Raw genomic sequence first — 13693 nt, forward strand, 5'->3', positions numbered from 1 at the left:
AAAATCCTTCCACCCCACCCCAAAATCTCCCCATCCCACCCCAAAATCTTTAATCCCACCCCAAAATTCCCTCATCTCAACCCCAAAATCACTCCACATCACCGCTAAACATCCCCACTCCAAAACCTCCCCACCTCACCCCAAAACCTCCCCATCCCACCCCAAAATCCCTCACCTCACCCCAAAATCTTTAACCCCACCCCAAAATCCCCTCATCCCACCCCAAAACCTCCCCATTCCACCCCAAAATCTTCTCATCCCACCCCAAAATCCCTCCTCCTCACCCCAAAATCTCTCCACAATAAAATCTCCCCACCCCAAAATCTCCCCTCATCCCACCCCAAAATCCCCCACCTCACCCCAAAATCCCCCACCTCACCCCAAAATCTCCTCTCCCACCCCAAAAACCTCTCCATCCCACCCCAAAATCCCTCTTCATCACTGCTAAACATCCCCACCCCAAAATCCCTCACCTCACCCCAAAACCTCCCCATCCCACCCCAAAATCCCCTCATCCCACCCCAAAATCTCTCCATCCCACCCCAAAATCCCTCATCCCACCCTAAAATCTCCTCATCCCACCCCAAAATTCCCTCATTCCACCCCAAAACTTCTCCATCCCACCCCAAAAATCCCTCATCCCGCCCCAAAACCTCTCCATCCCACCCCAAAATCTTTAATCCCACCCCAAAATTCCCTCATCTCACCCCAAAATCCCCCAAAATCTCTCATCCCACCCCAAAATCCCCCAAAATCCCCTCATCCCACCCCAAAATCCCTCATCCCACCCCAAAATCCCCCCCAAAATCCCTCATCCCACCCCAAAATCCCCCAAAATCCTCACCCCACCCCAAAATCCCCCAAAATCCCTCACCCCACCCCAAAATCTCCCCCAAAATCCCTCACCCCACCCCAAAATCCCCCAAAACCCTCACCCCACCCCAAAATCCTCCACCTCACCCCAAAATCTCCCCACCCCACCCCAAAACCTCCTCTCCCACCCCAAAACCCCTCATCCCACCCCAAAATCCCTCACCACCCCAAAATCTCCCCACCTCACCCCAAAATCCCCTCATCCCACCCCTAAATCTCCCTCATCCCACCCCAAACTCTCCTTACCTCACCCCAAAATCCCTCCAACCACCCCAAAATCCCCACATCCCACCCGAAAACCTCCCCACCTCACCCCAAAATCCCTCCACCCCAATATCCTTCCACCTCACCCCAAAACCTCCTCTCCCACCCCAAAATCTCCCCACCTCACCCCAAAATCTTTAATCCCACCACAAAATCTTTAATCTCACCTGAAAATCCCCTCATCCCACCCCAAAATCCCTCCAAAATTCCCTCATCCCACCCCAAAATCCCTCATCCCACCCCAAAATCCCCCCAAAATCCCCTCATCCCACCCCAAAATCCCTCCAAACTCCCCCACCTCACCCCAAACCCTCCTCTCCCACCCCAAAATCTCCCCACCTCACCCCAAAATCTTTAATCCCACCACAAAATCGTTAATCTCACCTGAAAATCCCCTCATCCCACCCCAAAATCCCTCCACCTCACCCCAAAATCCCTCCAAACTCCCCCACCTCACCCCAAACCCTCCTCTCCATCCCCAGCTGACCACTCCGGGCTGCGCCACGGTGGACATGACGCTGCGGCGGAACGGCCTTGGCCAGCTGGGTTTCCACGTCCATCCCGACGGCAGCGTGGCCGAGGTGGAGGAGTACGGCTTCGCCTGGCAGGCGGGGCTGCGGCGCGGCAGCCGCCTGCTGGAGGTGTGCAAGGTGGCGGCCGTGGCGCTCAGCCACGAGCAGATGATCGACCTGCTGCGCACCTCCGTCACCGTCACCGTCGTCATCGTGCCGCCGCACGAGGATGGCACGCCGAGAAGGTACAACTGTGTTTGGTGACATCTGGGTGTCTTGGGTGATGTTGATGCCATTGATGTTCCATGGGTGACATTGGTGACATCTGGGTGTCATGGCTGCCATTGGTGACATCTGAGTCCCTTGGCTGCCATTGGTGCCATCTGGGTTTCATGGCTGCCGTTGGTGACATCTGAGTGCCTTGGGTGTGGTTGGTGCCACTGATGTGACATTGGTGGCATCTGGGTGTCATGGTTACCATTAGTGTCCTCGATGCTCCATGGCTGCCATTGGTGACATCTGAGTGTCTTAGATGACATTGGTGTCATAGGAGTCCCTTGAGTGCCACTGGTGACATGGATGTGTCGTGGGTGCCACTGGTGACATCTTGGTGTCTTGGGTGCTGTTGGTGTCATCTGGATGTCATTGGTGACATCTGAGTGTCTTAGGTGCCATTGGTGACATTGATGTTCCATTGGTGCCATCTGGGTGCGATTGGTGTCATCGGTGACATCTTGGTGTCTTGGGTGCCATTGGTGCCATCTTGGTGTCATGGCTGCCATTGGTGCCATTGATGTGACATTGGTGACATCTGAGTTCATAGGTGCCATTGATGTGCCATGGCAGCCATTGGTGACACTGATGTGTCATGGGTGCCATTGGTGACATCTTGGTGTCATTGCTGCCATTGGTGCCATTGATGTGCCATTGGTGCCATCTGGGTGTCATGGCTGCCACTGGTGACATCTGAGTGTCTTGAGTGCCATTGGTGACATCTGAGTGCCATGGGTGGCCATGGTGACACTGGGTAGCCATGGTGACACCAGGTGGCCATGGTGACACTGGGTGGCACAGTGCCATCCCCTGCTGGAGGTGTGCAAGGTGACAGCCATTGGTGGCGCTCAGCCACGAGCAGATGATCGACCTGCTGCGCACCTCCGTCACCGTCACCGTCGTCATCGTGCCGCCGCACGAGGATGGCACGCCGAGAAGGTGGGTGATGGTGACATCGTGGTGTCATGGCTGCCGTTGGTGACATCTGAGTCCCTTGGCTGCCATTGGTGACGTTGATGTTCCATTGGTGCCATCTGGGTGCGATTGGTGTCATCGGTGACATCTTGGTGTCTTGGGTCCCATTGGTGCCATCTGGGTGTCATGGCTGCCATTGGTGCCATTGATGTGACATTGGTGACATCTGAGAGTCATGGCTGCATTGGTGACATCTGAGTGTCTTGAGTGCCATTGGTGACCTCTGAGTGCCATGGGTGGCACTGGGTGGCACTGGGTGGCCATGGTGACACTGGGTGGCCATGGTGGCACTGGGTGACACTGGGTGGCCATGGTGGCACCGGGTGGCCATGGTGACACTGGGTGGCCATGGTGACAGCGGGTGGCACGGTGCCATCCCCTGCTGGAGGTGTGCAAGGTGACAGCCATTGGTGGCGCTCAGCCACGAGCAGATGATCGACCTGCTGCGCACCTCTGTCACCGTCACCATCGTCACCGTGCCGCCGCACGAGGATGGCACGCCGAGAAGGTACAACTGTGTTTGGTGACATCTGGGTGTCTTGGGTGATGTTGATGCCATTGATGTTCCATGGGTGACATTGGTGACATCTGGATGTCATGGCTGCCATTGGGGACATCTGAGTGTCTTGGGTGTGGTTGGTGCCACTGATGTGACATTGGTGACATCTGGGTGTCATGGCTGCCATTGGTGTCCTCGATGTTCCATGGCTGCCATTGGTGACATCTGAGTGTCTTAGATGACATTGGTGTCATAGGAGTCCCTTGGGTGCCACTGGTGACATGGATGTGTCATGAGTGCCACCGGTGACATTGGTGACATCTTGGTGTCTTGGGTGCCATTGATGAACTTGGTGCCATCTGAGTGTCTTAGGTGCCGTTGGTGACAATGATGTGCCATTGGTGCCATCTGAGTGTCTTGAGTGGCCATGGTGACACTGGGTGACACTGGGTGGCCATAGTGACACCGGGTGGCCATGGTGGCACTGGGTGGCCATGGTGACACTGGGTGGCACTGGGTAGCCATGGTGGCACTAGGTGGCCATGGTGACACTGGGTAGCCATGGTGGCAGTGGGTGGCCATGGTGACACTGGGTAGCCATGGTGGCACCGGGTGGCCATGGTGGCACTGGGTGGCACTGGGTGGCCATGGCGACACTGGGTGGCCGCAGTGACACTGGGTGGCCATGGTGGCACTGGGTGGCCATGGTGGCACTGGGTGACACTGGGTGACACCGGGTGGCCATGGTGACACCGGGTGGCCATGGTGACACTGGGTGGCCATGGTGACACTGGGTGGCACAGTGCCATCCCCTGCTGGAGGTGTGCAAGGTGGCGGCCGTGGCACTCAGCCACGAGCAGATGATCGACCTGCTGCGCACCTCCGTCACCGTCACCGTCGTCATCGTGCCGCCGCACGAGGATGGCACTCCCAGGAGGTGAGAGCGTGTTTGGTGACATCTTGGTGTCATGGCTGCCGTTGGTGACATCTGAGTCCCTTGGCTGCCATTGGTGCCATTGATGTTCCATTGGTGCCATCTGGGTGTCATGGCTGCCATCGGTGACATCTGAGTGTCTTGAGTGCCATTGGTGACCTCTGAGTGCCATGGGTGGCACTGGGTGGCACTGGGTGGCCATGGTGACACTGGGTGGCACGGTGCCATCCCCTGCTGGAGGTGTGCAAGGTGACAGCCATTGGTGGCGCTCAGCCACGAGCAGATGATCGACCTGCTGCGCACCTCCGTCACCGTCACCATCACCGTCACCGTCACCGTCGTCACCGTGCCGCCGCACCAGGATGGCACGCCGAGAAGGTGAGAGCGTGTTTGGTGACGGTGACACGGGTGTGACATTGGTTACATGGATGATGATGTTTGGGTGTCATGGCTGCCGTTGGTGCCACTGATGTGTCTTGGGTGCCATTGGTGGTGACATAGGTGGCATCTGGATGTCTCTAGTGCCATCGGTGACATCTTGGTGTCATGGCTGCCGTTGGTGACATTGGTTTGTCTTGGGTGCCATTGGTGCCATTGATGTGTCATGGATGCCATTGGTGCCATCTGGGTGTCATGGGTGATGTTGGTGCCACCTTGGTGTCATGGCTGCCACTGGTGACATTGATGTGTCGTGGGTGCCATTGGTGACACTGATGTGTCGTGGCTGCCATTGGTGCCATCTGGGTTTCATGGCTGCCGTTGGTGACATCTGAGTGTCTTGGGTGTGGTTGGTGCCACTGATGTGACATTGGTGACATCTGAGTGTCATGGTTACCATTGGTGTCCTCGATGTTCCATGGCTACCATTGGTGACATCTGAGTGTCTTGGGTGTGGTTGGTGCCACTAATGTGACATTGGTGACATCTTGGTGTCATGGCTGCCATTGGTGTCCTCGATGTTCCATGGCTGCCATTGGTGACATCTGAGTGTCTTAGATGACATTGGTGACATAGGAGTCCCTTGGGTGCCACTGGTGCCATTGGTGACATCTGGATGTCATTGGTGCCATCTGAGTGTCTTAGGTGCCATTGATGTGCCATGGGTGGCCGTGGTGGCACTGGGCGGCTGTGATGGCACTGAGTGGCCATGGTGGCACTGGGTGACACTGGGTGGCCATGGTGGCACTGGGTGACACTGGGTGGCCATGGTGGCACTGGGTGACACTGGGTGGCCATGGTGACACTGGGTGACACTGGGTGGCCATAGTGACACTGGGTGGCCATGGTGACACTGGGTGACACTGGGTGGCCATGGTGACACTGGGTGACACTGGGTGGCCATGGTGGCACTGGGTGGCACTGGGTGGCCATGGTGACAGCGGGTGGCACGGTGCCATCCCCTGCTGGAGGTGTGCAAGGTGACAGCCATTGGTGGCGCTCAGCCACGAGCAGATGATCGACCTGCTGCGCACCTCCGTCACCGTCACCGTCGTCATCGTGCCGCCACACCAGGATGGCACTCCCAGGAGGTGGGTGTGGTATGTGGTGACATCTGGATGTCACTGGCAGTGTTGGTGACATCTGAGTCCCTTGGGTGCCATTGGTGGCGTTGATGTTCCATGGGTGTCATTGGTGCCATCTTGGTGTCTTGGTTGCCACTGGTGCCATTGACGTGACATTGGTGCCATCTGAGTGTGGTGGTTGCCATTGGTGACATTGATGTTCCATGGCAGCCATTGGTGACACTGATATGTCATGGCTGCCATTGGAGCCATTGATGTGCCATTGGTGCCATCTGGGTGTCATGGCGGCCGTTGGTGACATCTGGACGTCATTGGTGACATCTGAGTGTCTTAGGTGCCAATGATGTGCCATTGGTGCCATCTGAGTGCCATGGGTGGCCGCAGTGACACCGGGTGGCCATGGTGGCACCAGGTGGCCATGGTGGCACCGGGTGGCCATGGTTGGCACCGGGTGGCCATGGTGACACCGGGTGGCCATGGTGGCACTGGGTGGCCATGGTGACACTGGGTGGCCATGGTGACACTGGGTGGCCATGGTGACACTGAGTGGCCATGGTGGCCATGGTGACACTGGGTGGCCATGGTGGCACTGGGTGGCACAGTGCCATCCCCTGCTGGAGGTGTGCAAGGTGACAGCCATTGGTGGCGCTCAGCCACGAGCAGATGATCAACCTGCTGCGCACCTCCGTCACCGTCACCGTCGGCATCGTGCCGCCGCACGAGGATGGCACTGCGAGGAGGTACAACTGTGTTTGGTGACATCTGGGTGTCTTGGGTGATGTTGATGCCATTGATGTTCCATGGGTGACATTGGTGACATCTGGATGTCATGGCTGCCATTGGGGACATCTGAGTGTCTTGGGTGTGGTTGGTGCCACTGATGTGACATTGGTGACATCTTGGTGTCATGGTTACCATTAGTGTCCTCGATGTTCCATGGCTGCCATTGGTGACATCTGAGTGTCTTAGATGACATTGGTGTCATAGAAGTCCCTTGGGTGCCACTGGTGACATGGATGTGTCATGGGTGCCACTGGTGACATTGGTGACATCTTGGTGTCTTGGGTGCCGTTGATGAACTTGGTGCCATCTGAGTGTCTTAGGTGCCGTTGGTGACAATGATGTGCCATTGGTGCCATCTGAGTGCCATGGGTGGCCATGGTGACACTGGGTGGCACTGGGTAGCCATGGTGACAGCGGGTGGCACGGTGCCATCCCCTGTTGGAGGTGTGCAAGGTGACAGCCATTGGTGGCACTCAGCCACGAGCAGATGATCGACCTGCTGCGCACCTCCGTCACCGTCACCGTCGGCATCGTGCCGCCGCACGAGGATGGCACTCCCAGGAGGTGGGTGATGGTGACATCGTGGTGTCATGGCTGCCGTTGGTGACATCTGAGTCCCTTGGCTGCCATTGGTGACGTTGATGTTCCATTGGTGCCATCGGGGTGCGATTGGTGTCATCGGTGACATCTTGTGTCTTGGGTGTCATTGGTGACATCAGAGTGTCATGGCTGCCATTGGTGCCATTGATGTGCCATTGGTGCCATCTGGGTGTCATGGCTGCCATTGGTGCCATTGGTGCCATCTGGGTGTCATGGCTGCCGTTGGTGACATCTGAGTGTCTTGAGTGCCATTGGTGACATCTGAGTGCCATGGGTGGCCATGGTGGCACCGGGTGGCCATGGTGACAGCGGGTGGCCATGGTGACAGCGGGTGGCACAGTGCCATCCCCTGCTGGAGGTGTGCAAGGTGGCGGCCGTGGCGCTCAGCCACGAGCAGATGATCGACCTGCTGCGCACCTCCGTCACCGTCACCGTCGTCATCGTGCCGCCGCACGAGGATGGCACTCCCAGGAGGTGAGAGCGTGTTTGGTGACGGTGACACGGGTGTGACATTGGTTACATGGATGATGATGTTTGGGTGTCATGGCTGCCGTTGGTGCCACTGATGTGTCTTGGGTGCCATTGGTGGTGACATAGGTGGCATCTGGATGTCTCTAGTGCCATCGGTGACATCTTGGTGTCATGGCTGCCGTTGGTGACATTGGTTTGTCTTGGGTGCCATTGATGTGTCATGGATGCCATTGGTGACATCTGGGTGTCATGGATGCCATTGGTGCCATCTGGGTGTCATGGGTGATGTTGGTGCCACCTTGGTGTCGTGGCTGCCACTGGTGACATTGATGTGTCATGGCTGCCATTGGTGCCATCTGGGTTTCATGGCTGCCGTTGGTGACATCTGAGTGTCTTGGGTGTGGTTGGTGCCACTGATGTGACATTGGTGACATCTGAGTGTCATGGCTACCATTAGTGTCCTCGATGTTCCATGGCTGCCATTGGTGACATCTGAGTGTCTTAGATGACATTGGTGACGTAGGAGTCCATTGGGTGCCACTGGTGACATGGATGTGTCATGGGTGCCACCGGTGACATTGGTGACATCTTGGTGTCTTGGGTGCTGTTGGTGACATCTGGATGTCATTGGTGCCATCTGAGTGTCTTAGGTGCCATTGGTGACATTGATGTGCCATTGGTGCCATCTGAGTGCCTTGGGTGCCATTGGCGCCAGCTTGGTGTCATGGTGGCCATTGGGGACATCTGGGTGTCATGGGTGCCATTGGTGTCATTGATGTGTCATTGGTGCCATCTGAGTGCCATGGCTGCCATTGGTGACATCTGAGTGCCATTGGTGCCATCTGAGTGTCATGGCTGCCATTGGTGTCCTCGATGCTCCATGGCTGCCGTTGGTGACATCTGAGTGTCTTAGATGACATTGGTGACATAGGAGTCCATTGGGTGCCACTGGTGACATGGATGTGTCATGGGTGCCACTGGTGACATTGGTGACATCTTGGTGTCTTGGGTGCCATTGATGAACTTGGTGCCATCTGAGTGTCTTGGGTGCCGTTGGTGACATTGATGTGCCATTGGTGCCATCTGAGTGTCTTGGGTGGCCATGGTGACACTGGGTGGCCATGGTGACACTGGGTGGCACTGGGTGGCCATGGTGACACTGGGTGGCACTGGGTGGCCATGGTGGCACCAGGTGGCCATGGTGGCACTGGGTAGCCATGGTGGCACTGGGTGGCCATGGTGACACCGGGTGGCCTTGGTGACACCGGGTGGCCATGGTGACACTGGGTGGCCATGGTGACAGCGGGTGACACGGTGCCATCCCCTGCTGGAGGTGTGCAAGGTGACAGCCATTGGTGGCGCTCAGCCACGAGCAGATGATCAACCTGCTGCGCACCTCCGTCACCGTCACCGTCGTCATCGTGCCGCCGCACGAGGATGGCACTGCGAGGAGGTGAGAGCGTGCTTGGTGACATTGGTGACATTTGGTTGTTGTGACTGCTGTTGGTGACATCTGAGTCCCTTGGGTGCCATTGGTGACATCTGGATGCCATTGGTGACATCCTGGTGTCTTGGGTGCCACTGGTGGACTTGGTGCCATCTGAGTGTCTTAGGTGCTGTTGGTGACAATGATGTGCCATTGGTGACATCTGAGTGCCTTGGGTGACATTGGCGCCACCTGGGTGCCACTGGTACCATTGGTGACATCTTGGTGTCTTGGGTGCCATTGGTGGCATTGGTGACAATCTGGGTGTCTTGGGTGCTGTAGGTGACATTGATGCACCATTGGTGCCATCTGAGTGTCATGGCTGCCATTGGTGACATTGATGTGACATTGGTGGCATCTGAGTCCATAGGTGCCATTGATGTTCCATGGCAGCCATTGGTGACACTGATGTGTCTTGGGTGCCATTGGTGACATCTTGGTGTCATGGATGCCATTGGTGCCATTGATGTGCCATTGGTGCCACCTGAATGTCTTGGGTGCCACTGGTGCTATCTGAGTGCCATTGGTGACACTGATGTGTCATGGCTGCCATTGGTGACATCTGAGTCCCTTGCGTGCCATTGGTGCCATTGATGTGACATTGGTGGCATCTGGGTGCCATTGGTGCCACCCCAGTGTCCTTGGCCAATGCCAGCCTAGTGTCCCCAATGCCATTCTAGTGCCCCCCCAGTGTCCCCAATGTCACCAATGTCATCCTATCTCACAGGGGTTGGTAGGAAATCCAGGAGGCTGGATTGGAGCCCAAGGCAGATCCGGATCCATCATTCCGAGATCCATTCCTGGATCCATTCCAGTGTCACCCCAGTGTCCCCAATGCCCCCCAATGTCACCATAGTGTCACCAATGTCACTCTTTCCCGCAGGGGTTGGTCAGAAATCCAGGAGGCTGGATTGGAGCCCAAGGCGGATCCGGATCCCTCCTTCCCTGATCCATTCCGGGATCCATTCTGATGCCACCCCAATGTCCCCAATGTCACCAATGTCCCCAATGTCACCAATGTCACCAATGTCACTCTTTCCCTGCAGGGGTTGGTCAGAAATCCAGGAGGCTGGATTGGAGCCCAAGGCGGATCCGGATCCATCATTCCTGGATCCATTCCAGGATCCATTCCAGTGCCACCCCAATGTCACCAATGTCACCCCAATGTCACCAATGTCACCCCAATGTCCCCAATGTCACCTCAGTGTCCCCAATGTGCCCAGTGTCACTCTTTCCCCCAGGGGTTGGTCAGAAATCCAGGAGGCCAGATTGGAGCCCAAGGCGGATCCGGATCCCTCCTTCCCGGTCCATTCTGGGATCCATTCCAGTGCCACCCCAGTGTCCCCAATGTCACCAATGTCACCAATGTCACTCTGTCCCGCAGGGGTTGGTCGGAAATCCAGGAGGCTGGACTTGAGCCCAAGGCGGATCCGGATCCCCCGTTCCCGGATCCATTCCGAAATCCTTTCCGGGATCCGTTCCTGTCCCACCAATGTCACCCCAATGTCACCAATGCTCTCCTATCCCACAGGGGTTGGTCAGAAATCCAGGAGGCTGGATTGGAGCCCAAGGCGGATCCGGATCCCTCCTTCCCGGATCCATTCCGGGATCCATTCCAATGCCTTCTCAATGTCACCAGTGTCCCCAATGTCACTCTTTCCCACAGGGGTTGGTCGGAAATCCAGGAGGCTGGATTGGAGCCCAAGGCGGATCCGGGTCCCTCCTTCCCGGATCCATTCCTGGATCCATTCCAGTGTCACCCCAATGTCACCAATGTCACCAAGGTCACCCCAATGTCCCCAATGTCACCTCAGTGTCCCCAATGCCCCCAGTGTCACTGTTTCCCGCAGGGGTTGGTCAGAAATCCAGGAGGCTGGATTGGAGCCCAAGGCAGATCCGGATCCATCATTCCCGGATCCGCTCCGGACTCCGTTCCAGTGTCCCCCCAGTGTCCCCAATGCCACCCCAATGTCACCATAGTGTCACCAATGTCACTGTTTCCCACAGGGGTTGGTCGGAAATCCAGGAGGCCGGACTGAAGCCCAAGGCGGATCCGGATCCCCCGTTCCCGGATCCGTTCCAGGATCCATTCCTGAATCCATTCCAGTGTCACCAGTGTCCCCAATGTCACCAATGCCGCCTCATTGTCACCAATGTCATTCTCTCCCACAGGGGTTGGTCGGAAATCCAGGAGGCCGGCCTGGAGCCCAAGGCGGATCCGGATCCCCCGTTCCCGGATCCGTTCCCGACTCCGTTCCGCGCTCCGTTCCGCAGCGGCACAGGCTGGCACCGAGTGCCACCCAATGTCCCCAAGAGGCCACAGGGCATGGCGGCCATTGGCCAGCGGGACACGCCGAGTGGCCACGGGAAAAGGTGAGGGGATTCCCAGGAAATCCCCAGAATTCCAAGAAAAATCCACCCTGGAATTCCCACTTAAAATTCCCTTGGGATTTATCCCAAAATTGCCATAGAAATTCACACAAAATTCTGAGAATTCTCCCCCAAAATCCTGGAATTTTTCCCCAAAACTTCCTGGAATTTCCTCCAAAAATTCTGAGAATTTTCCCCCCAAAATTCCAAGAATTTAACCCAAAAGTTCCCAGAATTTCCCCCCAAAAATTCCCAGAATCTCCCCCCAAAATTCCAAGAATTTCCAAAAAAATTCCTGGAATTTTCCCCCAAAATTTCCAGGAATTTCCCCCAAAAATCCTGGAATTTTCCCCCGAAGCCCCCTCAGAATTCCTCCCAAAATCCCTCCAAAAGCCTGGAATTTTCCCCTGAAATGTCCTCGGAATTCCTCCCAGAATTCTCCCCAAAATTCTGAGAATTCTCCCCCAAAATCCCCGGAATTCCCTCCATAATTCTTCCCAAAATCCTCCCAAAATTTCCCCCACAACTCCGAGAATTCTCTCCCAAAATCTCCTCAGAATTCCCTCCAAAGTTTCCCCCGAAATTCCTGAAAAATCCTTCGGAATGCCTCCCGAAATTCCCCCTAAAATTCCTCCCAAAATCCTGGAATTTCCCCCTGAAATCCCATCAGAATTCCTCCCAAAATCCCTCCAGAATTCCCCCCAAAATTCACCCCCGAAATCCTTCCAGAATTCCTCCCAGAATTCCCCAAAATTCTAAGAATTCACCCCAAAAATCCTGGAATTTTCCTTCCAAATCCCCTTGGAATTCTTCACGAAATCCTCCTGGAACTGTTCCCAGAATCTGGAAATCTTCCCCCAAAATTTCCCCAAAATTCCCCTTATTTTGCCCCAATTTTCCCCATTTTCCCCATTTTCCTCCCAATTTCCCCCATTTTTCCCTTTTTTCCACCATTTTCCTGCAATTTCTCATTTTTTCCCCATTTTCTCCCATTTTTCCTGTTTTTCTCCCCATTTCCCTCTAATTTCCCTCAATTTCCCCCATTTTTTCCAATTTCCCCAAATTTTCCCCATTTTCTCCCATTTTTTTCCTAATTTTTTCCCCAATTTTCCCCATTTTTCCCCATTTTTCTCCCAATTTCTCTTTTTCCCATTTTTCCCCACTTTTCCCTATTTTTTCTCAATTTTTTGCTCATTTCCCCCATTTTTCCTTATTTCCCCCCAATTTTTGCCATTTTTCTCCCATTCTTTTCCCCATTTTTCCCCATTTTCCCCCATTTTCCCCCATTTTTTCCCATTTTCCCCCATTTTTCCCCATTTTCCCCTATTTTTTCCCCATTTTTCCCGTTTCTCTCCTTGTTTTTTCCCCATTTTTCCCATTTTCCTGCAATTTCTCATTTCTCGTTTCATTTCCCCATTTCCCATTTTCCCCTATTTTTCATTATTTTTCCCATTTTTCCCCATTTTTCCCCATTTTTCCCCATTTTTCCCCATTTTTTCCCTTTTTACCCCAATTTCTCATTTTTTTTCCATTTTTCCCATTTTCTAATTTCCTGTTTCTCTCCCCATTTCCCCCGAATTTTCCCAATTTCCCTATTTTTCCCCAATTTCCCCATTTCTCTCCCCATTTCTCTCCCCATTTTCTCCCAATTTTTCCCCATTTCTCTCCCCATTTTTCCTATTTTTCCCCCAATATTTCCCCATTTTTTCCCAATTTCCCCATTTCTCTCCCCATTTTTCCCCCATTTTTCCCCCAATTTTCCCCGTTTCTCTCCCCAATTTCTCTCAATTTTTTCCCATTTTCCCCCATTTTTTCCCCATTTCTCTCCCCCCAGGCCGCTGAGTTTCCCGGACTCTCCCAACCCCAACCCTTCCTCTTCCTCTTCCTCTTCCTCTCCTTTCCGCCAACCTTCCGGAAGCTTCTCTGCGCCGAGCAGCGCCAGGGGGAGGCAGAGAGCAGCCCAGGAGAGGTGGGAAAATTGGGGGAAAAAACCGGGAAATTGGGAAAAATGGGGAAAATTGGGGGAAAAACAGGGGAAATTGGGAAAAAATTGGGAAATCGGGAAAATTGGGGGAAAAACACGGGAAATTGGGAAAAATGGGGAGAAATGGGGGAAAAAACGGGGAAATT

The 13693-nt window shown here is 54.9% G+C and overlaps 1 protein-coding gene across 1 annotated transcript in view; it reads left to right on the forward strand.

Annotated features, from left to right (window-relative positions):
- Positions 1–13693, forward strand: part of LOC146423987 (signal-induced proliferation-associated 1-like protein 3) — a 79347-nt gene that overhangs the window by 19691 nt on the left and 45963 nt on the right. The window contains exons 8-18 of the mRNA XM_085044009.1: positions 1620–1909; positions 2775–2861; positions 3319–3415; positions 4200–4333; positions 4604–4708; positions 5773–5859; positions 6507–6593; positions 7114–7210; positions 7565–7710; positions 11366–11566; positions 13398–13532. Of these exons, the coding sequence (XP_084900135.1) occupies positions 1620–1909; positions 2775–2861; positions 3319–3415; positions 4200–4333; positions 4604–4708; positions 5773–5859; positions 6507–6593; positions 7114–7210; positions 7565–7710; positions 11366–11566; positions 13398–13532 (1466 nt within the window). The remainder of the gene's footprint in view (positions 1–1619; positions 1910–2774; positions 2862–3318; positions 3416–4199; positions 4334–4603; positions 4709–5772; positions 5860–6506; positions 6594–7113; positions 7211–7564; positions 7711–11365; positions 11567–13397; positions 13533–13693) is intronic.

The sequence above is a fragment of the Lichenostomus cassidix genome, unplaced genomic scaffold, assembly GCF_008360975.1.
Source record: "Lichenostomus cassidix isolate B80296 unplaced genomic scaffold, HeHo_3.0 HiC_scaffold_35, whole genome shotgun sequence".
In the NCBI taxonomy this organism is placed as follows: Eukaryota; Metazoa; Chordata; class Aves; order Passeriformes; family Meliphagidae; genus Lichenostomus; species Lichenostomus cassidix.